General features: G+C 36.3%; 1 protein-coding gene across 5 annotated transcripts in view; it reads right to left on the bottom strand.

Moving 5' to 3' along the window:
* Window positions 1-22,174, bottom strand: part of LOC131063514 (uncharacterized) — a 181,574-nt gene that overhangs the window by 47,846 nt on the left and 111,554 nt on the right. For all 5 annotated transcript variants that reach the window (XR_009111085.2, XR_009358179.1, XM_057997365.2 and 2 more), the window contains one exon: window positions 5,130-5,201. Coding sequence is in view for 3 of the 5 variants with exons in the window: in XM_057997365.2 (XP_057853348.1) it covers window positions 5,130-5,201 (72 nt within the window). In the remaining 2 variants the exon portion in view is untranslated. The remainder of the gene's footprint in view (window positions 1-5,129; window positions 5,202-22,174) is intronic.

Raw genomic sequence — 22,174 nt, 5'->3', positions numbered from 1 at the left:
TTAACTCTAGAAAACAAATACAATTCTTTTCTTCTAATTGACCCTTAGATAATCATTTCCCTTGGTAAGTTGACTTGCTCTTAACAACTTTGGATAACAACCATAGTCACCAAGAGATAGGGGTATTGGAGGCGCGAGAGACTGGTACTGATATTAGTACAACTAATTTTCAAATATAGGAGACAAGAGTACTTGGAGAGCCATTTTATAATATAATTTAATAATTTCTAGATAACATCATGACATAGAACTTTAAAAACAAGAACAATAAATCAGTCATACAGGAACAGTAAATAATAAAGGCAATTTCTCTTTAGACCATTACAATGTCAGGAAATCAATCATACAATTGTTTATGTCCTCCTCAAAAAGTCTACACTGTTAGTAGATCCGATCAATATAACTTTGCATGGATTTTTGCATCATCCATAATTGATAATATCAAAATGAAACATTATGCAGTCTTATTTTATTTAGTTGCCTTCCTTTTTTGCCTTTCAATACGTTTTGCCTAGGTTTTCTGGAGGAAGACGTCGATTTTTGGTTGGGAGACTTCAGAGAAAGTGGTCAAATGAACCCTATGTGTTAGAACATTTCCTAAGACATCTCCGGTATAGGTGATACATCTCTGCCTCCAAGACACATCTCAGGGGATGGGAAGCGCGTCTCTTGCTTACCATGATAACAACATAGAATAGTTATGTGTTGATTATTCTAGAATCTTATCTAATTTTATTGCTTGAGGATGCTCTTTTGTGAGGGTGGGATTTTGAAAAAAAATCCATAATTATTGGCACAATCTTCTTGAATTTGTACAACATCATTAGAGGATAAAACCACTTCAGCTATCATAAATGTCTAACTATCAACTGATATGATGATACTTTGAGGTTGGCTATGTATATACATTAGTGACTATAAGTCTATGAAAGTATGAATGCCAAAGGATAACAACACACACAACAATTTATAGTAATCATAGATAATTTAATCAAAATATCTAAACGGATGCAAAGAACATAATAAGTGACATTGATGAGTGATATTCATACTTTTAATGTTGCAAGAATGAAACATACCAAATTGTATAGTAGAGGGATGTAATATCCCCACTTTGAAATAGAATTTAATAATAAATGATAATAATATCCCCACTTTGAAATAGAATTTAATAATAAATGATAATAATAAAATTAAAATATAAAATGATATAATTAAATATGATTAATAAAAAATTAATTAAGTTAATGAAAAGTCAAAAGACATGAAAGGAAAAGTTGTGACTCCCTCAACAATGATATATAAAAGGGAGAAGAAAACCTCATTTGAGAGGGGGGATAATTTGGTGATGAGAAGTGCAGATTTGATTTAAATAATAAGTGCAGATCTGATTATGAAAGGTTGTGTCCCTTTCAAATGGTAGAAATAATAAAGAGTTACACTCTTTCAAAGGGTGCTAATGGTGAAAGGGTATGTCTCTTGCCAAAGGGCATACATGATGAAGAGGTGTGACCTCTCCCTCAAATTGAGAGATATAAAGGGAAGGAATCAAAAGCATCTAGTGACATCACCATTGATAAGATCAGATCAGAATTGTTATCAAGTTACAAGAAGTAACATTTGTGTTCTTTATGGTATGCCTCCCAATCTGCAGGCGACATCTACAGTGCGAACTCCAACCGCAGGCTACAATCTGCGTACAGGTAAGAGGGGTTAAGAAGTCTTAAGGTATAGATGTGTGTGGATGTGTGTGCCACACACACACATATGCATTTTTATGAGTACATATATCTCTAATGATTACTTATATGAATGTAGCAATAAAGATAGGAATCTATGTAGAATATGTATGTATATTTAGGATCATTAGAAAGATTAAAGAATATGTAAATGAAAACGTAAATTATGGAATGGAAAACAATAATGAATTATAAAATGTAATATTAATGTGATTATATGATGAAGGTTATAGGGAAGAAATTCCCTTAGCCTAATGGAGGGATTATGATAATCCCTGGAGGGCAGTATATATTGAATATCTATATGCATATATATGGCTTGGTTGACTAAGTTCATCCAAGAAGAGACGGATCTGGCCGGTCCCCTCTAAGGACTTGGATAATGGGATGCATCATCCAAGGCAAGGAATTGACATAGGGTCTTCCTTGGATGGCTTGGGTGTAAGAGGTTACACCCAAGACAGGAATCGAATTAACCTTCGATTTCTTGGAGGGCTTGGATGTAAGAAATTACATTCAAGACAGGAGTCGAATTAACTTTCGATTTCCTGGAGGGCTTGGATGTAAGAAATTACATTCAAGATAGGAGTCAAATTCACCTTCGACTTCCTGGAGGGCTTGGAACCAAGATGGGTTCCAAGAAGGCGAGCTTCACGGCCGCCTAAGGACATACTTTCGTATGGCAATCGTATCCTTTTTATTAGATAAAAGTTGTGATTATGTTAAGTAAGTATTTTAAAGTTAGATTGCAATTTAGATTACTTCTATATATATATATATGTTTGTTGTATTCTAACAATCTATTTTGCAGGTTAATGATCTCTAACTAGTAGGGACATTACAAGGGATAAATCATAGAGTTTACAAAATTCAGCAAAGTTTAAAGAAATTTTAAAAATTTATTTTTGTTTGCTCTCATATTTGTATGGAAGACATGTCTCCGGTACTAGAGATGCATCTCCGTCTCTGAGACATGTTTGAGGGGGTGGGCGACGTGTCTCCGAGTTACCATGATAGCAACATAGAATAGTTATGTGTGCATTGTTTTTAGAATCTTATCTAATTTTACTGCTTGAGGTTGCTCTTATGCGAGGATGGGATTTTGAATGCAAAGCATCCATAATTATTAGCACAATCTTCTTGACTTCGTACGACATCATTAGAGATAAAATCACATCAGCTATCAATATGTCTAACTATCAACTGATATGATGATACTTCTAAGGTTGGCAATGTATATACATTAGTGACTGAATCTATGAATGTATAAATGCCCAAGGATAAAAACACAAACAACAATTTACAGTAATCATTAATCAGTAATCATAGATAATTTAATCAGAATAACTAAAAGGATGCAAAGAACATGATAAGTGGCATTGATGAGTGATATGTATACTTTTAATGTTGCACGAATGAAACATCCCAATTTGTATGGTTGAGGGCTAAATCACAGGGTTCACTGAATTATATGTATGAAATTCAAAATTCAGCAAACTTCAAAGAAATTTTAAAACTTCATTTTTGTTTGCTCCCATATTCGTATGAATAAGGATTTGCCATTTTTGGCAGACTTCAATTGGAATTTTCCTATAGGGTTTTATGCAGCAAAAGTTTGAAATCGTTTATACAAAAAATACTTTTGAATGCAGTTATTTAATATCCAGACATGGATTCTAAATCTCTTGAAATGCTATCTGCTGCAACAAGAGTAGCCACAACACCTCCCTTTGAAACACTATCTGCAGATAGAAAGAAAGGCAAGAGGATAATCCATTCAATGTTATTGCATAAAATCAGATAAATAAAGTGGATAAACCCTCACTGGCTAATGAAACCTGGACCCTTCAGCTAAATAACTTATCCCCACGATATCCTTCCCCATTATTTAAATTATGCGAGTAGGCACTCTTTTAATATTTAATATTCAGATTTTAATTTAAGTGTTGTTCTTCATTTATTTTAATGTTTAGTCAAATAAAATTTAATATATTTATTATTTATATAATAATATATAAATTAGATTTCTAAACATATTTGTGTTATGATGTTTTTAAATTTCTTATAATTTATTCAATTTTAATATAATAATCTTTCATTTTTATGGATTTATTATTTATATTTTTTTAAAATCAAATTTATATAAAACAAATATAATCATGTTTTTTTTTGAATTTTTTCTTCTTGCCAAACTACATCTGAATTTTATTGTTGCCGAGCACAAACTTGAACTCAAACCTTGTGACATAGGTTGACAGTGAGGTATGATTGGTAAATTTAGTCACTTGAGAGTTGCTACGCAGATGAGAATCTTGATACTACAATCACCATTAGAAAATATAGAGATTTCCCTTGCACCCACATTTGTGAATGGAATAGGTATTATACCTCTTCTTGCACTATTGGAGTAGTAGTTGATGGAAATTTACCATTTCATTCTATGTAAATGGTTGTTTTAGATATCATTACATCAAAACCATCCCTTTCATCCTATGTAACCAACAATTTTTGAACATGCCACTCTGCACCCAAGTGTGTACTTGTTCTACATTTCTCGTACCATTTACTTATCTCTCAACATTTTGCAATCTCTCCAACTAGTAGGCCTATCTCTCTCTATTGTTGTCCTCACTATAGCACCTTCATGTCTACTATAATTATCATAAATAGTTATAGTCAAGATCCAAACCATAGATGACCTGCATCATATTGAAGCAAATATCTGGCTGTGGGTCAACAACTTTATACATAGAAAAATGATTCATTTGTTCCCACATAGATGAAATCTTGGACTGTAACATTAGGTTCTGTTTATACTAAGATATTTTCATTTGACACCACTGATCTCTTTTATTATGGCCTCTAGCTCTACTATTCATCATGTCCATGCATCATTGAGGGATCCTTGTCTAATAGGGTATTAGGTTTACCCTCTTGCTATGTTTAAATTCTTTATGCTTAGCGTTCAGCTACTTTTCATAAACATAAAATATTTTAAGTTTTCTATTCTATCTGGTACCTTTTAAGTACCATCATCTTATTTTTGGTCATTTGGTGACAATATTCTTCTTTCTTTCCATACTTAGTTTGTAGCATTCTACCAAGGATCCAAAATATAAGTTCACTTTCTCCCATTATTGCTCTTAGTTTTATGAATTTAAGATTATCATATTGTGAGTTAATTCCCCTATGTAAGTGCTCACAGTTTATATAACATACAAAGGATTTTAGTGGAATCATATTTTTTTCTTGCATTGTAATCATGAATGCATGTCACTACAAAGGAATGGCCAAAATTTTGTAAATATAAAGCATAAGCTAAGAATCCAAGTAATTCACTAGGTGTTAAAATATGAAAGGATAACCAATGTGAAGAAGATAAAAACATACAATGGTCAATAACCAGCTATGGTAGGCTGCTATGCCAGCATTTGGCGCAAAAATAAAGTGAGGTGGAGATACCTGTAGTCAAAAGAAACCATACTCTTTTAGATTGTGCATATTCAAAATTATCAGTATCCACATAACCATAAACATTATTTGATCAAAAAAGGCTCAAAAAATATTGGGTGCCAAAAAAGCATGGTGTTTTGTTGAACCGTAGGTTATCAAATCAAAATAAAATATATTTCAATAAAGCTGTAGAAATTTTAATTTCCACCCGTCTTGAATGGTTTTCCTTTACTTATGAGAGAAAACAAACAAATAAATAAAGCCACTTAACTAAATATGTTGGGCATAGAAGTGCTTGCTGTAACACATTGAAGAGTTCAATACTACTAAATTACTGATTTGGAAAGATTCTATACTTATGTACTCATAAAGAAAGTAGAAAATAAACATCACCTTAGATATTTCCAAATATAAAGATTTGAGGGTCTTTTGTAGGAATCTCTACTTTAGTAACTATTGACGTGTCTAAAGTCGCATCGCTGCAAACTCCATCCGGCCAACGCAGAATAGAATGTACTCGCTGAGTATCCCATCCTCTTTTGAGATAAGGAAATCCCTAATGCTGTTTCAATTGATCAAAGGGGACAACCTCAAGGTTTTGATTGTCAGGTCTTGACTGCGGGATAACTCAGTGATTGATGTGGTTTGCTGGGAGTACAAGGGGACTTACGATTTTGCAACAAGGTGGTCTGCTGTGATTTTCGAATTACGTAATAAAATCAAAAGGGAAGGGTTCAGGAAGCCTAAGGGCAAGGATGATAACAATTGATGTAGTGGGTAGACAGATTTCGATAAACCAGATCTTGTTTCGCCAGAGATACCCTCACAACTAGACAAAAACGGTGCAAGCTCCAAGGGATGAAGGATTTTCAGACCGGAGACACTCATTTAGGCACCCAATTTTGGCGCAGGCTAAGACGAACACTTGCAGTTGAACTAAGCACAGTTTGGGTTCAGAATAACCATGCACGGTGACCTACAATCAACAGACCCCCAATGGTATGAACCAAAAATGCATCAAATACCCCTCCACACTTCACCATTAAAATCCCTGCACTCTAAAATTAACCAGCTGAAAGAAACCATGCAAACAGACTAAAACAAAGACAACAAACACCATATTTCAATGTTCATATATTTGCTTCAGCTGCCATTACAACAATTTTTGCAGCATCTCTATGCTATGCTTAAATCTAATCTATTCTAACTTCTAAAATATAACTACAAAATTCTAACCAACTGTCTGACTATCTAACAAAAATCTCTAACCCTTTACAAAAGAAAGGCCTCTGCCTTTTATAGTTTTTACAATATTGAATCAGAGGCTAGGATTGACTGCATCCAAGGGCTGCAACCTGCCATCCAAAAGCTGGCAGCCTTAACCCATGCCCATTAAACTCTCAGTTATCCAACCAACCATAATTTCAACTACCTACAACTGTTTTGGCATTATTTTGAGTCTATCTAGTAGTTGGACATAACTGTCCACAAAAATATCTTGCGCGGGACCCATAGGCAATTTTAGAATAGTTTTAGTTTTTAAAACTGAACTTCTGGAATTAAATCCAGCTGTGTGCTTTTCCTAAGAACGCATGATTGTTGCATTCAGAGTGTTCTTCGGTCTTTGGTGGTGAACTTCAACTTGTCGTCCAACGGTACGCTTCCCAATGCTTCATCGCTTTGATCCTGCACTGCATCTTTTCTCCTCCAGCTTCCAGCGCCTGGCCTTGGTTGCGATCCCTCTTCGATTGGCATTTTCAGGCCTTCGCTTGGTTCTCTGCGATGGCGCCCTGCGACCTGCAAACCATTAATCCCATTTTAATAAATCAATTTGAAAAATTAAATAATTTAACTTAACAAATATCAAATTTTAACGTCTGGCCCGAGAAGTTCTTTGTGAGATGTATCTTGAATGTCGTTTTCTCTTCGAACGTGAAATCTAAGCCTTGGTCTTGATGGTGTTTGAGCGATCTGAATCCACTGAAGCCTCTTGGCTTACTGATTTGCTTTAAGATGACTAAACTTGGTTGCTTAGGACAAAAATGCAAACTTGCTCAAGGGAGGAAACTCGGCTCTTGGAGCCAAAATTCAAGAACCTCTTTGAAATTCAGCATTCTAAGGATATTTTGCAAGGCTGCGATTTACTCTAAAACTCCCCCCTTTTTACCCTGTGCAAGGTCGTTTTTAAAATGCCTCCCCTTTGAAATTCGATTCCCTTGGTCCGTCGTAAAACTCGGCTGGTTGGGCGAACTTCGGCATTTTCAGGCCTTTTTGGTCTTTTGTGAACTTTTAAAAGACTTGCACTTTATCCTTGGGCTGCCGAACTTCGGGGTTTTTGCCTTCTGCGAAAACTCTTGATACTTTTTAACTCTTTGCACTTTATGCCAAAGTTCGGCGATAGCAGAGCATTTTCAAACTTTTAACTCCGCGATTTCTTGGTTTATAGCTTAAGTTCGGATCTGAGGAAAGGAGCAAGATGCTGATGAGAACCAACCTCTATCTATAGGTGGATAAGGTGAATATTGGGTCAATTGCAGCTTCTGGAGAGTAGGGGAAGGAAATTGTGGTCACTTCCAACCAATCCGCACCCCTTGTATGGTTGTAGACCTAGATAGAGAAGAAAACAACATTGAGGCCACCCCTAAGTCTTGAGGACTTATGTGCTAGAGTAGGACAACCTCAAGTCAAGGAGAAGAAGCCTAGGACCTACTCGAGGATAATCATGGATGCACAACAAAATGGTCGTACATGTTGCTATTCCACCATTAGACAAATCAGACGAGGATGTAACCCCTACTGATTACCACATTTTGTCAGTAGAAATGGGAAGAGCAACCAAAGAACAAGAAGTTGAGGAATTCCGAGACTCCTCCGAGGCAATATTGAGAAGATTGAAGAAAGAGATGAAGGAGAAAGAGATGTATAAAGCCCAGACTAAATAGGTTGAGAAGTACATTGATCACTTGCTCAGGCCATTGCAACAAGCAAAAGAGTCTTATGTCCCTCACGTGGCATTGGCACAGAAGACAATGGCTAAGTTCAAAAAGATAAGGACCACTGCTAGAGTAACATAGGAATGGTTCAAGGATATAACCGAGAAAGGAAACCAAGTGCTCAACAAAATAATTTCCCTATAGTGTGAGATGGACTGGAATATGCAATCAATGGAGACCCTCAGAAATAGCCTGGAAGAATCGAAAAAAATGGTTATCGAGTGGTTGTCCTCATTTTTGTTTTCAAAAATGAAGGACCATTACATGAAATTTTTGTGAAAAAATGAAAATTTTACTCTATGGCATGCTTCCTGAGGCAAAATTTCGACTAATCCTTGGATTGGCTTAATCTTCAATCCATCCTCGAACTACGTTTCGAATTTCGTCGCATTTTGGATTCGTTTGCTATGTCTTTCCTTCAATTTCGGGTTTTTTCTCCTTGATTGCAGGTGGGAAATTTCTCTTGAATTGCAAGTTTTAATGATTTTTTGGCCTTTGTAGGGAAATTTTTGACTAATTATAAGTGCACTTTATTGAAAAATAAAAACTTGTAATTTGGTTTTTATTTCCCCCTTGATGCTTTTTGGCTTTTTCACTTAAAATAGGGATTTTTTGGTTAAGTTACAAGTAAACTTGTAATTCTTTTCTAAAACCCCTACTTTAATGGCTTTTGCTTGTAATAGGGATTTTAAACCCCTATTACATATGTGCAAGTTATTAAAACTTGTTGTAGGGATTTTATTTTCCCTTTACAAGTAAAATGTAGCTTGCACATCTCTCTCCAAAACCTGATTTTGCCTATAATTGAAATAAAGTGACATTTAAAACTTGCTATTTTGCCCAAAAACCCGATTTTCTCTATAAAGTGCATTTTGGAGGATTTTTAAACATGTAATTGCATTTTAAAAACCCGATTTTGTCTTGTTGAGGGAAAAGTGACAATTAAAACTTGTTATATGGGAAATAAAACCCGATTTCCTCTATTGCATGTGAATACATGAATTAAAACTTGTATTTTCTTCCCAAAAACCCGATTTTCTTATCCTCAGTCAATTTTTCCACAAGTTCTTCCCAATTTTTTGTGGAGAAATTCAAGGAGTAACGAGGCGATTTTGTAGCAAGGCGATTTATGAGGGTTGAAGAACACATTGCTGCTGTTTGGTGATGATTTACCCTCATTCTTTGCAAAAAACAGTTTACCACGTGGTCCCTTGAATCCACATTTTGGACGATTTTTACTTTGCAAATCAGCGATCTCCTAAATTGTTTTTACCTTTCTTACCTAGGCGTTGAAGTTGGGAGAAGTTTCAGTCATTCTATGGGCCATTTAAGATGCATTTGATGCCATGTTTTTACCACGTGATCCTTCCTAGGCTGCGTTTTGGAAGGTTTGGATGCCATGTTTCTATCTCTTCCTTAGGTGTTTTGCTTTGGGACTCTTAGGCGTGGTTTCTCTTTGACATTTTGGCCCTCCAAACTTGCATTTGCTGCCACGTTTTTCAGCTTAAGGTGTTTTGGTAAAAAACGTGGCTAGGGTTTTCAATTGCGGATTGTCTCTATTTAAGAGCTATTCTTCTTTCTTCCAAAGATTGATCATCTTTTGGAGAGGCATTTTCAGATTGAAACAAAGTACGATTTCTTTTCTTTTCTTGTTTCATTTTCTTGTTTTCTTATTTTCCTTTCTAGTTGTAAATTTGTAAATATGTTGTTCTTGCCCCAAAAATCGGTTTTGTGAGAGAGATTTCCCCCCTTGATAAGCAATTTTTGAATTGCATTGATCTTCCCCATTTTCCCTCTTTACTTGTATTCAAAATTTTAAATCCTGATTACAAGTTGGATGAAAATCTTTGTTCTTCCCTTACGGTTAAAAGAATTTAACCATTTTTGGTTAAAATTCCAAGTTGCAAAAATGAGAAATACCCATCCTTTCAAATTCGGGTTTTTAGAACCGGATTACATGTTAAAAGTTCTTCCCATTTTCATGAAAATGACATTCCCGGATCTTCCCATTTTTATCCATTCATGTCACCCATATCCGTACTTCCTATTTTCTTCATTTTCCACAAGTTTAATTCTCATTTTCCACCCATTTCTCCATTTGCAAATTTACAAGTGTACTTGCATTCGGGTTTTAAAAATCCAATTGCATTTATGCTCTTTCCAACTTGTATACTTGCAAAAATTTCCCCAAGATCCAAAATTGGTCAAAGTCAAGATTCCCCCATTCCCATTTATTTCCCATTTTTCTCTCACAAAAATCGTGAAGTGCAAGAGTTGAAGTTCTTCCCATTTGAAGAAGGAAAAATGTTAATTGCAGCTGATTATGATGTTGCCTTAACACTTTTAAGTTTTCATCACAGTATTTCAGGTTGTCCTTCAATGTCAGATTTGTCGTCATCTCCAATTCCAAAAAAGATGAAGTATAAATATGACAAGTATCAAAATGAAGTTGCACCTTCCCAAGTTTCTTCTCCTTTGGATCGCTTAAGACATACAGAGATAGGGCATGCGGATATGTCAGAATTTGTCAAGAGGGTTGAGGATCCGCAAGATAGCAATATGCAACGGCTGTCGGACAGCCATAGCCATCACGCATCTTCTTTTCCAGTGGCTGCCCTAGAACCTGAATTTGTTCTCGCTTGCGCCCATCACTTTGACAAGGAGACAAGAACCATTAAAAATGATGATGGTGAAGCAATAATCCGCCTTGACACAGACACAATTGAGAAAGTCTTCAGAATACCTCTTGCACCTGTTTATATGGAATTCTCCAAAGATAGTGCAGCTGAGTACTATGTGAAAAGGGAGAAGGACTACAAACGTCATATCAACAGGTGGATCCATGAGCCACGAGCCGCCTTCTCAAGATGGGCCAAGTTGTACCGTTGTGACTTCAAGTGGGAGATTGGTGACATCATAACTCTCCTCAGCAGGATAATGGGCCTTGAATATTCTAATATTTTTGAGCCATGGATGTACCAATTTGTCATGTTCATAAGGCTGTCCCATCACATTTCATGGGGAGAAGTCATCAGTGATGCCTTGTGTGAACAACTTGCAGCAGTCCCTTCGACCATAACTTTCTATATGAATTCATACTTAGTATATTTGGCAGCATCACTCAGACATTTCCCTGGTCTTTCTACCAAGGGTGACTGCTCGCTTATACCGGTATGGGAATACTATGATCAGCTGCCTTTGAGACCCAACAGATTGCATTTCAGAAGAGTTCAAGATGCATTCTTCGGTTACTTCATGTGCCAGTTTGATAGAACTCTAAAGAACAAAAGGATATCCGATGAGGCATGGGAAAGGGTGAATGAGTATGGATGCTTGTTTCTTCAATTCCCGACCTTTACCTATATGAGAATCGGATGCTATAGTGGGCAGCCATACATGCTCCCTAGATACCCAACTGATAAGATTATTCTTATGGAGTTGGGAAGACAGATCATGGCTGTCCACGCTCATCAGTCCGTCAAACATAAGGTTGGAATGGGGATCTCTACAACAAACCCATTAAAAATTGGTCGGTATTCTCTTGTCACATCTGTCAAAACCAAGGCTATGGAGACTGAAATGCAGGAAATTAAGTTCAAAAGGTTTAATTCCAGAGCTGATTTTGATTATCGAGGTATGAAGGAGAAGATCAAAAAATCCTTCGTGCATGTGCATCGTATTGAGGATATCTGAGTAGATCTTCGTACAAAGGTGGAGATTCTGAAGATGGATTACTGCAGGCTCACTGTTGAGCAAGTTGTTGATTTGAACTTGGTGGATATTCCACAAGGGATGATTGATGATGGGCATGTACTTGATCCTGAGTATATTTCACAAAGGGTTGAGGAAGCTCCACTTCCTTTAATCCAATGGTCACACAAGGAGTGCATATCCATTCTTGAGAGATTTCAGCCTATCTTGGCTAACACCAACACTTGGCTGAAAAGTAATGGTGTTAGACTCATTAAAATAAAGGTTGGAAAGGAAGACGATTCTACTGGGCCTCTTGGACGTAAGTTTGAGATTCAGGTTGACAACAAGGAAGGTGCATCATCTTCGGGCACAAGGATCAAATTGCGAGATAGTCGGGTAGTATTGCTTCCTCCTGAGGAGGCGACAGTTCGTGGGAAGGAAAAGTCACATTTCCATGTTCAGGTGATTGATCTTGATAATCCAGAAGAAGGCCAACAATCTGATGATGCTCCTAAGTCTCCAGCATCGGACTCGTCTCATGAGATCCCTTCTTCAGTTTCCATTGAGACGCCCCTTTCTCCTCCTAACTTAATGGTGGATGAATCTCCTCAGAATGTCGTTCCTATTTCAGCATACGAGCCGCCTCCTGATCATCAAGAAGAGAGTGTGCTTGAAGTTCCTGAACATACTCCTGGATGTATCCAGCTATTGGAGATTGATACCTCCACTTCTGGTTTTGAAGAATTTATGAGGCAATCTTCATGCCCATTGGTTACTGAGCAAACCGTGGTCGCTATCCAAACAGATGCTCCTCCCAGGTTGACCACGGTTATTCAAACAGAAATTGCTTCTCCTTTGCCTACAACTGCTACTGAAGGAAAGTTGATGGCTTTACCTCCATGGCTTAGTTCTTTTACTCCAAAAAGGAAAAAGCAAGAAATCTCACCTGATGCCTTTGATTATCAGCAAATTAAATAGTCTAGACCCAAAGTTGCTAAAAAGGCCAAGACTATCTCCAAAGTAACTGTTGACAACAACAAGATGAAGGTAGGTGAAATTGTTGAACCCATTGCAGATAAGCCACTTGAAGAGATGTCAGCTGCTGATTACAAAGTTACAAGGATAGAATTGGGTAAGCAAACGCATGAGGTGATTAAAGATGATGCTCAGTTTTCTGTAGCTTCACTGGTACAGCAGTGAGATGAACTTCTAGCAAAAAAAGACAAGCTAGAAGAGGAAAACCGACAACTTGTTGCAGTTGTTCGTAAAATCACAAAACATACTGGTGAGGTGAGTAATCCTTCAAGTTCTACCGAGGCACGAGAATCAATTCGTAGTGTTGAAAGGGCTACTCAGAAAGTACAAGCATTGGATTCCTGGGTTGATCAACTTCATGATCTATGTGCACAAGTGCTGAAAGACATTTTTCAAAAGATGTCTAAGTTAGAGACTATTGAAGAGAAATTAAGTCATACCTCCTACGCTTTTAAGAAGAACGTGGAAAGTGTTGAAGGTAGTTTGACAATCTGGCGCACTATGCCCCAACAAAAGTTGAGTGTTCTACAAGAGCATGCCATCATCTCTTCCAGGGTCATGTACTTGGAATTTGAAGAGCTTCTGGAAAATAAGGCCCTTGTTCTTAAATCTCTCATTGAGGAGATTGGTGATGCAATGAGATTACGGGGTGAAGTTTTCCAAGATATTGTTTTTCATTGTGAAAAGGCCTCTTGCAACATAATAAGTCAGGATGGAGAGCTAATTCCAAAAGAAAAAGTTCTTGCTGATTTACAGATGAGGATTCATAATGAATGGAGGAGCGAACAATTCTCAGCTGCTTCAATTCAAATTTTGATGAAACACCAAATCTTTTTGCATGAAATTCAGTCCATCTTGGAGAAGGACAACTCTACGCTCCTTTGATGCCATGATACCATTGTAAAGACCGTGGTTGTTGCCAAGAACACCCATGAACCGGATCTTGATGAACTACAAATGATCATCCAAAAGTTTGAAGGATTCATGTCTTCACGTGCTACAACTTAAGTGTTTTTCAACACTTAGTTGTATTTTTCCAGATTTGTAATCTTTTAGTTGTAGTTTTTCTTTTGACAAGTTACATGTAAAAGCCTTCTTGTAAAATGCAAGTTAAGTCTTTACTTGCACTCTTGTAATTACATGTAAGGCAACTACAAGTTGTGTTCAGTTAGGACTGTAGTTGGAATAAGTCATAGTTAGTTGTTGAATATGTCTTGGTGGTTGAGAGAATCTCTCAAGTTAGTTAGGATCCTCCCACCTTTTTCTCAAAGCTCCTCTTCTATAAATACTTGAGGGGTCTATTGTAATTTTTATCTTTTGGAAAGCAAGCAAAAACTCTGCCAAATTTACAGCAAAGAAGTCTTTGAGCTTTCACGTGTGAATTCAAGAATTGAAAGGAATAGAAGGAAATTGCTCAAGCTTTGAGTCTTTGTGCTACATTCTTGAGTTTGTATTCTGTATTATCTTTCTTGCAAAATGTTTCTTAAAGAGCTTAATCGCATTTGATTTGCAGTCTTTGTGCTGCAAGTATTTGAGTTTAATATAAATTAAAATAAATATTCTATTGAGAGAAGCTGTAAGTCTTTGTGCTTTCACTTGTTCTTAAGAGAATTTAGGAGCAGATTTTGTGAGAAATAGCTGTGAGTCTTTGAGCTTATACTACTTCCCATTGTTTTATGTAGAAAAGAATAAGATATTGCAGTCTTTGAGCTGTTATAATTTGTTCTTGATAGCATTAGTATAGAAAAGGGTAGATAGAACTTCACATAATCAAGTCTTTGAGCTTGATATTGTTGTCCCGTCCCGAAGGAAGTGACGAAAGTCTTTGAGCTTTCAAGAAACTTCATTTCCGTTCTCTCATTTCATTTTGAAAGTTGTTACTACTATTTTATATCAAATCGCTATCACTTTTCTGTGAAGAGAAAAGGATATTGTCTTTTTGTGATGTCCCCATCTAAACAGTCAAAAAATGATGATGCCCGCTCTAAAAATGGAATTTAATAATAAATAATATACAATTAAAATATAAAACTATATATGTATAACCAAATAAATAAATAGAATGAACTAAATAAAATCTTAATAATAATAATAATCAAGATTTAATATATAATTTATATTTATTGATTATTAATATAATGACAGAAATTAATCATTATTTAAATTCATTACCAACATTAATAAATAATTCTTAATATTACTAGTGCGAAATTCCTATAAGAATCGCACTAAGTAGTGACGGCTTCTCTAAGAGTCACAACCCTTGGTGTTGATGTATTTTGGACAGATGTGACTTCAATCCGTCATGTCTCCTCTTTAGAATCGTGACCAATAGTCATTACCTGTGGAGGAGTTTTTATGGGGTAGTTAGACTTTCAAACAGGACACGACAACTTTTTTTGGAGAAAAAGGGAAACAAGTGGGGAAGAAGAATGGTTGTAGGCACATACATCTAATATAATCATATAAGGATGTCATCTGCAATTATCGAATAGATGGGAAATGATTATATATAGTCTATGCTCATAAAAGGAGGATAGGCAATAACTTCTTTGTTCTTGGGGGTGTCCCTAGGGGATGTGCTTATTACGTATACCTAATATATGAAATTTGATAATGTCTGTATGCAGAATTTGATAGAAGTATAGACTGCAATGTGTATGAGACATTTCATTTTATATATAATGGCAGACCAGACCTGACATGTCAGATCTGTCTACCTTTACAACCACTATTATACTAACAACTGATAATCTTACAAGGGTTAGGAGGTTTAGAGGCAGTACTCATAAAATTCTTTACTAAAACTTACTGATTGACAATTAAAGAAAGAATATAAAATTTATATTTCAGGTCAGATCAGAATTGTTATTAAGTTACAGGCAGTGACAACCTTGTCCTCAGTGGTATGCATAGGGGATGCGTTTGATAAAGACTGCTTAATGTATAGCCCGATAATGTTCGTATGCAGATTTTAATAATAATAATATTAACATAAACTACAATATGTATAATAGTAAATACTAATATAAAGGGATTCAAGCTTAATTTCACATACTGTGGCATGTCAGTTTTGTCTGCCACTACAACTACTAGGTGGAATAATGATGGGTGTTTAGTAAATGGGTAGTGTAGTAATTTATATTATAGGGAATATAATCTGTTTTATGTATTTATATATATATATATAAGGGTTGTTCAGTCAAATAATATTTTACAAAGAACTACTCTGCAATAAAACTTATAGTGTAATACTATCTGAACTTAGATAAATAAATATATATAGAAACTGTAATTTGAATGAACAAGTAAATGTGAGATTATAAATCTAATTGAATTATCAATTCAGTATCAGGAAGAAGATTATGTTATCACTGATTGAATTCCGGTTAAGATGGTTTTGTCTCCTAATCAACGTAGTTTAAGTCAAAATGTATAGAAATAGATTAATTATGGTTAAACAGGCCTAAACTTAGTAGGGGACATTACAAATGGGTATCAGGGCGGTTAGTATTTACGCCACAAGAATATATGTGTGTGGACGTGTGTGCCACACACACACATATATGTTTATAATGGATCTGTCTCTTTGACAAAGTGATAGTTTTATAATAATATTGTCTCATGTATATGTAGCAATAGATATATGTATGTATGCAGGATATTTGTATCGATATAGGATCAATAATAGTAATCAAGGAATATGTAGATACAGGCATAAATTATAGATTAAAAAATGATAATGAAATATAAAACGTTATATGAATAACAATAATTTGGCTATGTGATGGAGGCTATTGGGAGGAAATTCCCTTAGCCTAATTCAGGGATTATGATAATCCTTGGTAGGCAGTATATACTGAGTATTTATATGCATATATGCTAGGGCTTGGATGTCAAAGGTTCACCCAAGAAGAGACGGATCTGGCCGGTCTTCTCTGGTAGACTTGGATGATGAGATGCATCATCCAAGGCAAGGAACTGATCATACATGATGGTCTTCCTTGGTACGCTTGGATGGAAGATGTTACATCCAAGACAGGAATCGAATTATCCATCGATTTCCTGGTATGGCTTGGAACCAAGATGGGTTCCAAGAAGGCGAACATTACAACCGCCTAAGGACATGTCCCAGCACTGCACTCGTATCCTTTTTATTAAATAAGAATTGAGACTAGTTTTAATTAAGTAATTGAAGTTTAATTGCAAATTAGATTAGTTATATATATTTGTTGCATTCTAACAGTCTGTTTTGCAGGACAGTGATCCCTAACTAGTAGGGACATTACACTTTCTTGAAAGAAGAAGAAAGATTGCTGTCCCATCCTATTTTATTTTCAAAGTTGTAGTTAGATAGGGGGAGCCTTCCCTTAATTAGGAGAGTTTTACTCACACGCTGTGGTTGAAACCACAATTTTGTATATTTCCCCAAGTGTACAAAATTTTCAACCAACACCAATTCCCCTCATGAATGTCAAGTTGTGGACTTTCCCCGAGATTCCCATGGGCTGGCAAGATATTGAACCGCACGAATTCAGCACCATCGAGGATTGGCATCGAGCTCTGAGATTGAAGAGTGACATACTAAACATCATTGATGTAGGATGAGAGACTTGTGAAAATGTCGTTGCATTCGTCGGAGATAGTTGCTCCCTACTTCTAGAGAGAATGATCGGCGATAAAAATCCCAAGATGGAAATTGACACACTGAGGCTTCTCTAGAAAAGCTAGCTGAAGAATGATGGGACCTTGTATTCCAAAGGTGACATGATGACTACTAGCAGCTTGTGTGCCGTAATACGTGAGTACGAGGCCAACAAGGCTAAGTGGAAGCGTCACTTGAAAAGGGTGGAGAATCATGTTATGGATACTAGTTATCGAATGCACAACACACCCATGCCTTCTAGACAAGAGATAAGATTTGCCATGGTGAAGTTCCAGGAATATTTGCGGGTAGAGCGGGCAGCAGGCAAGGATATTTGGAAAAGGTATTTAGATGGTGAAAAGGATTTCTTTATGTAAAAGGAAATATCTATGTTGGGCTGAAATAAACGATAAAACATAGTGCCCAAACTTAGTTATTTCCTCAACAAGGAAAACACCTTTTTCTGTCTTGAGCTCCATGCAGTTTACTTTTTGAAGGGGACTTAATGGCTGGTAGTTGTAAAATTAGTTGGGATGTAAAATACATCCTTTACTAGGTATGGGGGGCATGTTCTATGGATGAATCTAGGCCATTTAATGGATTAAATCTAGCCATTCATCTAGTTTTGGAAAATCTATAAAAGGGAGCCTGCTCTCTCCCATTTTTTGTAAGAAGCTTAAGAATTGTAGCTGAAACTTTGCCAAAATTAATACAGAAATTGTTTGAAGAATAGTTTGTGTATGAATTTCATGTGAGTGCATGGTTCTCCTTCTTCCCATTTATTTATTTCTATTTATGCATTTTAATATGGAATGGTTTCTTTAAGTTAGTATTTGATAGAGTTTCCTTTTCATACCATTGGGAGTTAGTTGAGTGTTATTTCCTATGTATGGTTAGACTGAACATGTATAAATCTTAGTTCGATTGATGGATGTTGCGTTGAAATGCTATGTATCTTAGAACTCAATGTATGCATCTAGTAATTTGAAAATTTGTTTTAAGCCTTTGAAGATTGCATTGGCCTTTGCTTAGTTGTGTCAAAAAATGGCAAAGCAAGGCTTGGTTTTCTAAAGACTTCGTCTACTAACTTGAAAGTTATTCTATCTAGGATAGATTAACCTCTCTAACCCTTCCTTTTTGCTATTTATTTAAAAAAATCTGTTACAAAGTATATAAGATAGCATCATGAATATTGGATATGTGATGAATGTAAGGCTTGTGAAGTCTTAAAGTTGCCTGTAGAACATATCCTACAAGTCTATCCTTGCAGCAGGCATAAGTCCCCTTGTGTTTACTAGCGAAACACATCAACGCGAAGTTATCCTTAGCCATTCAAGACCTGACAACATGAGGCTTGAGGTTATCTCTCGTGATCAACCCCAATAGCACTAGGGATTTCCTTATTCAAGAGAGAATAGGATACACTTAGCATTCTATTTTGTGTTGACCGAAAGCAACGGCAACTCATTTTCGCCATTGAAAGGTTCCTTGTTGCCTTCGTTATGTAAGTTCCCTAAAGTACCATTTCGGATGTTTTTGGTCAAACCTTTGGATAAGTTTTTAGGTGAACTCATCATAATTTGTTGTGTTGGTGGCCTCGGGTAATAAGACCATGATGCCACCAATCATGGGTTGTTCCCTCCAAGTCGAGTACGACAAATTTTTTGCCATTTTCTTCCATCATGGGGCTGAGTGAAAGATAGATGTCCAACTTTATGGACCCATGAACATGCCATAGACATCCCAAATCCATCAAATTTGGAGAGGGTCATTTTACTAATTCTTTCTTTTAAGTCTTTGTCAGGTTGCCCTCTTCTCTTATTGGGGGCAATTGATGTTTTAACATCACAATCATCTCTAAAGGATACATCCCTCTTAACTTCGAGATCTAATCTTGAGTACATTTTCGAAAGTTCTTCCACATTATCAAAGGGGGGAATATTTACTTCTTCCTATATCATGGGATCTTCCCTAGGTAAGAAAGGAGGTCTCGTTGGTCTAGGTGCTCATGCCCTTGTTAGGTTGTTATTTATAGAGTGGTTGGATGTGGTATCCCTCCCATTGGTTTGGTTGGCTCTAGAGTTATTGTTGCTCATGTTTTGGATGGCTTGGAGAAGTTTGGTTGTTCTTTTGTTTTGCTCCATGAGAACTTGAATGAAGGTCCTCAATTCATTGCCCATTTGTTCACTCATGGTGTTGTTGGGTGTAGAGTTATTGATGGATGCTAGTTTCCTCCTTTCTCTTTCCAAATCCCTTTGAGCCCTTTGGCTAGGTTGCATCAACTACATTTTATAGGATGATAAGAAGGATTGCTTTGATACCGATTGTAATGTCCCCTATTGGGATATTACTAGATTTTACCCTAGAATTTTCCCACAAGAGTAATTGTTAAGATTATTAGATGTTTGATATAATAGGTCTGAATCTATGTTGCCAGAAACGTAACGGGACAGCCCCATTTTGCATTTCAACAACAGAAATGGGTTTTCCATTGCCAACCACCATTTTCAAATGTCACTGGGCATCGTGGAAGCATTCAAACTAGCCACAGTTAAACTTTTTGCTTTATTTATGAGCTTTTAACACTTTCTGTAATGTCCCCTTCTCAACAGTAATCAGTTTAATTGACCATTAGCCTATTTCGAAGACCTGTAGGCTAGTCAGAAGCAAAAATTAGGGTTTCCTACCTCTGGGAGGATGTTTTTGCAGTTTTGAAGGCTTGCGTGTTGGAATTTGTCAGTTTGGGTTCTGGATTCCTTTTGGGTTTTCAGAAAGCTTCGTAGTGAGGGTACATGTATAGCAAGTTTTGGAGTTTGATTGACTTACTCTTTTTCATAAGTGGAGGCAGAAGCAATTGAGTTCTCAAGGTTTTTCTGGGTTTTCTGAGAGCTCTGCGATGGTATAACATGCAAACCAATCTAAGAACCTCTTTAGGACTTACTATTTTTAGTAGGTTTGGCAGCCGCTCAAAATTTGGTAAAAATCACTTTGGAAACACTTACTATTTTTGGCAGTATGCTATTTATAGTAAGTAATATTTTTGGCAGGGATTCTGCAGCTCATCTCAGTGGCTAGTTCTGGCAGTATTTTGGCAAGATCCTGTGTTCACTCAGATGACAATTTTTAGCAGTCTAGTTCAGAGCTCCAACTCAGTTCAGTTTTGGTAATTTCTAGCATTTCAGTCCCCGGCTGAATTTGGCAATAACCAGTATTTGAGGTGAAGGTATTTTTATTATATTACTACCTTAGGCATAAGGTTTTAATATTTGATTATTTTATGGATGCACGACTTACGAAAAAAAAAGAAGAGAAAATAATATTTTTATCATGTCTATTTGGCGAAATATTTTACCATCATAATGGGGTGCCAGAGTGCAGTTTATTGGACTGTCATTTATCATTTAAATGACACGTTAATATTTTATTTTGGCATCATATTCTATTGTTGAATTAATTGTGTTAATTTGGCATCACATTTTGGAAATATTTAGCAGAACTTTAGCCTATGGTTGAATATTTTCACGCCATTACGGAGAGATAAGAGATTGAACTAAAAAAGATACATTTTATTTATATGGTGATGCCATTTATGCTTTTGATGACCACTTTGAGGATAGATTAATGTTTTATTCCCTAATTCTGGACGCCCACGGGGGTATTTTTTATTAAAAAGAATAACAACATTACATTTGATGGTTGATTATTTGGGCGGCCACTAAGGGGAAAAATATGATTTTTGCAAAGTAAAAGTTATTTTGGTTTGGACGCACAAGGGTAATGCCATTTCATGGCAATTTGGAGGGAGTTGAATTTGAATTTAGGGTTCCAAAATGTTATAAATAAGACTGTTGGGCTCTTGTTTTGATATCTCAGACAATTTACACCATTATGCTATCGGATTGACTCCAGACAATCTTCGAGGGTGAATACCTCCTAGGGCTCTTGATACACTTCGAGTGTGAGACATCACTCCTAGCTTTGATATGGGTTCTTCTTGAGATAGGCATGGGACCCTAGGATCGTACTTGATTTTGTGTGGATCAATCTAAAATTCTCTGGAGTTGTAGTGGCATTGCTTGGGGACAAGCAATCTTGGGGAGGGAAGACTGTAATGTCCCCTTCTCAGCAGTAATCAGTTTAGCTGACCGTTAGCTTATTTCAGAGACTTGTAGGCTAGTCGGAAGCAACAATTAGAGTTTCCTACCTCTGGGAGGATGTTTCTGCAGTTTTGAAGGCTTGCGTGTTTGAATTTGTTAGTTTGGGTTCTCGATTCCTTCTGGGTTTTCAGAAAGCTTCGCAATGAGGGTACATGCATAGCAAGTTCTGGAGTTTGATTGACTTACTATTTTCTGTAAGTGGAGGCAGAAGCAGTTGAATTCTCTTGGTTTTTCTTGGTTTTCTGAGAGCTTTGCGATGGTATAACATGCAAACCAATTTGAGGACCTCTTCAGAACTTACTATTTTTAGTAACTTTGGCAGCAACTTAGAATGTCGTAAAAATCACTTTGGAAACACTTACTATCTTTAGCAGTATGCTATTTATAGTAAGTACTATTTTTGGGAGTGCTATTTTTGGTAGGGATTTTGCAGCTCATCTCAGTGGCTATTTCTTGTAA

Source organism: Cryptomeria japonica, chromosome 6, assembly GCF_030272615.1.
Source record: "Cryptomeria japonica chromosome 6, Sugi_1.0, whole genome shotgun sequence".
NCBI classification, from domain to species: domain Eukaryota; kingdom Viridiplantae; phylum Streptophyta; class Pinopsida; order Cupressales; family Cupressaceae; genus Cryptomeria; species Cryptomeria japonica.
Note: the sequence above shows the minus strand (reverse complement) of the source record. Positions and strands in the feature narration are given on the sequence as shown.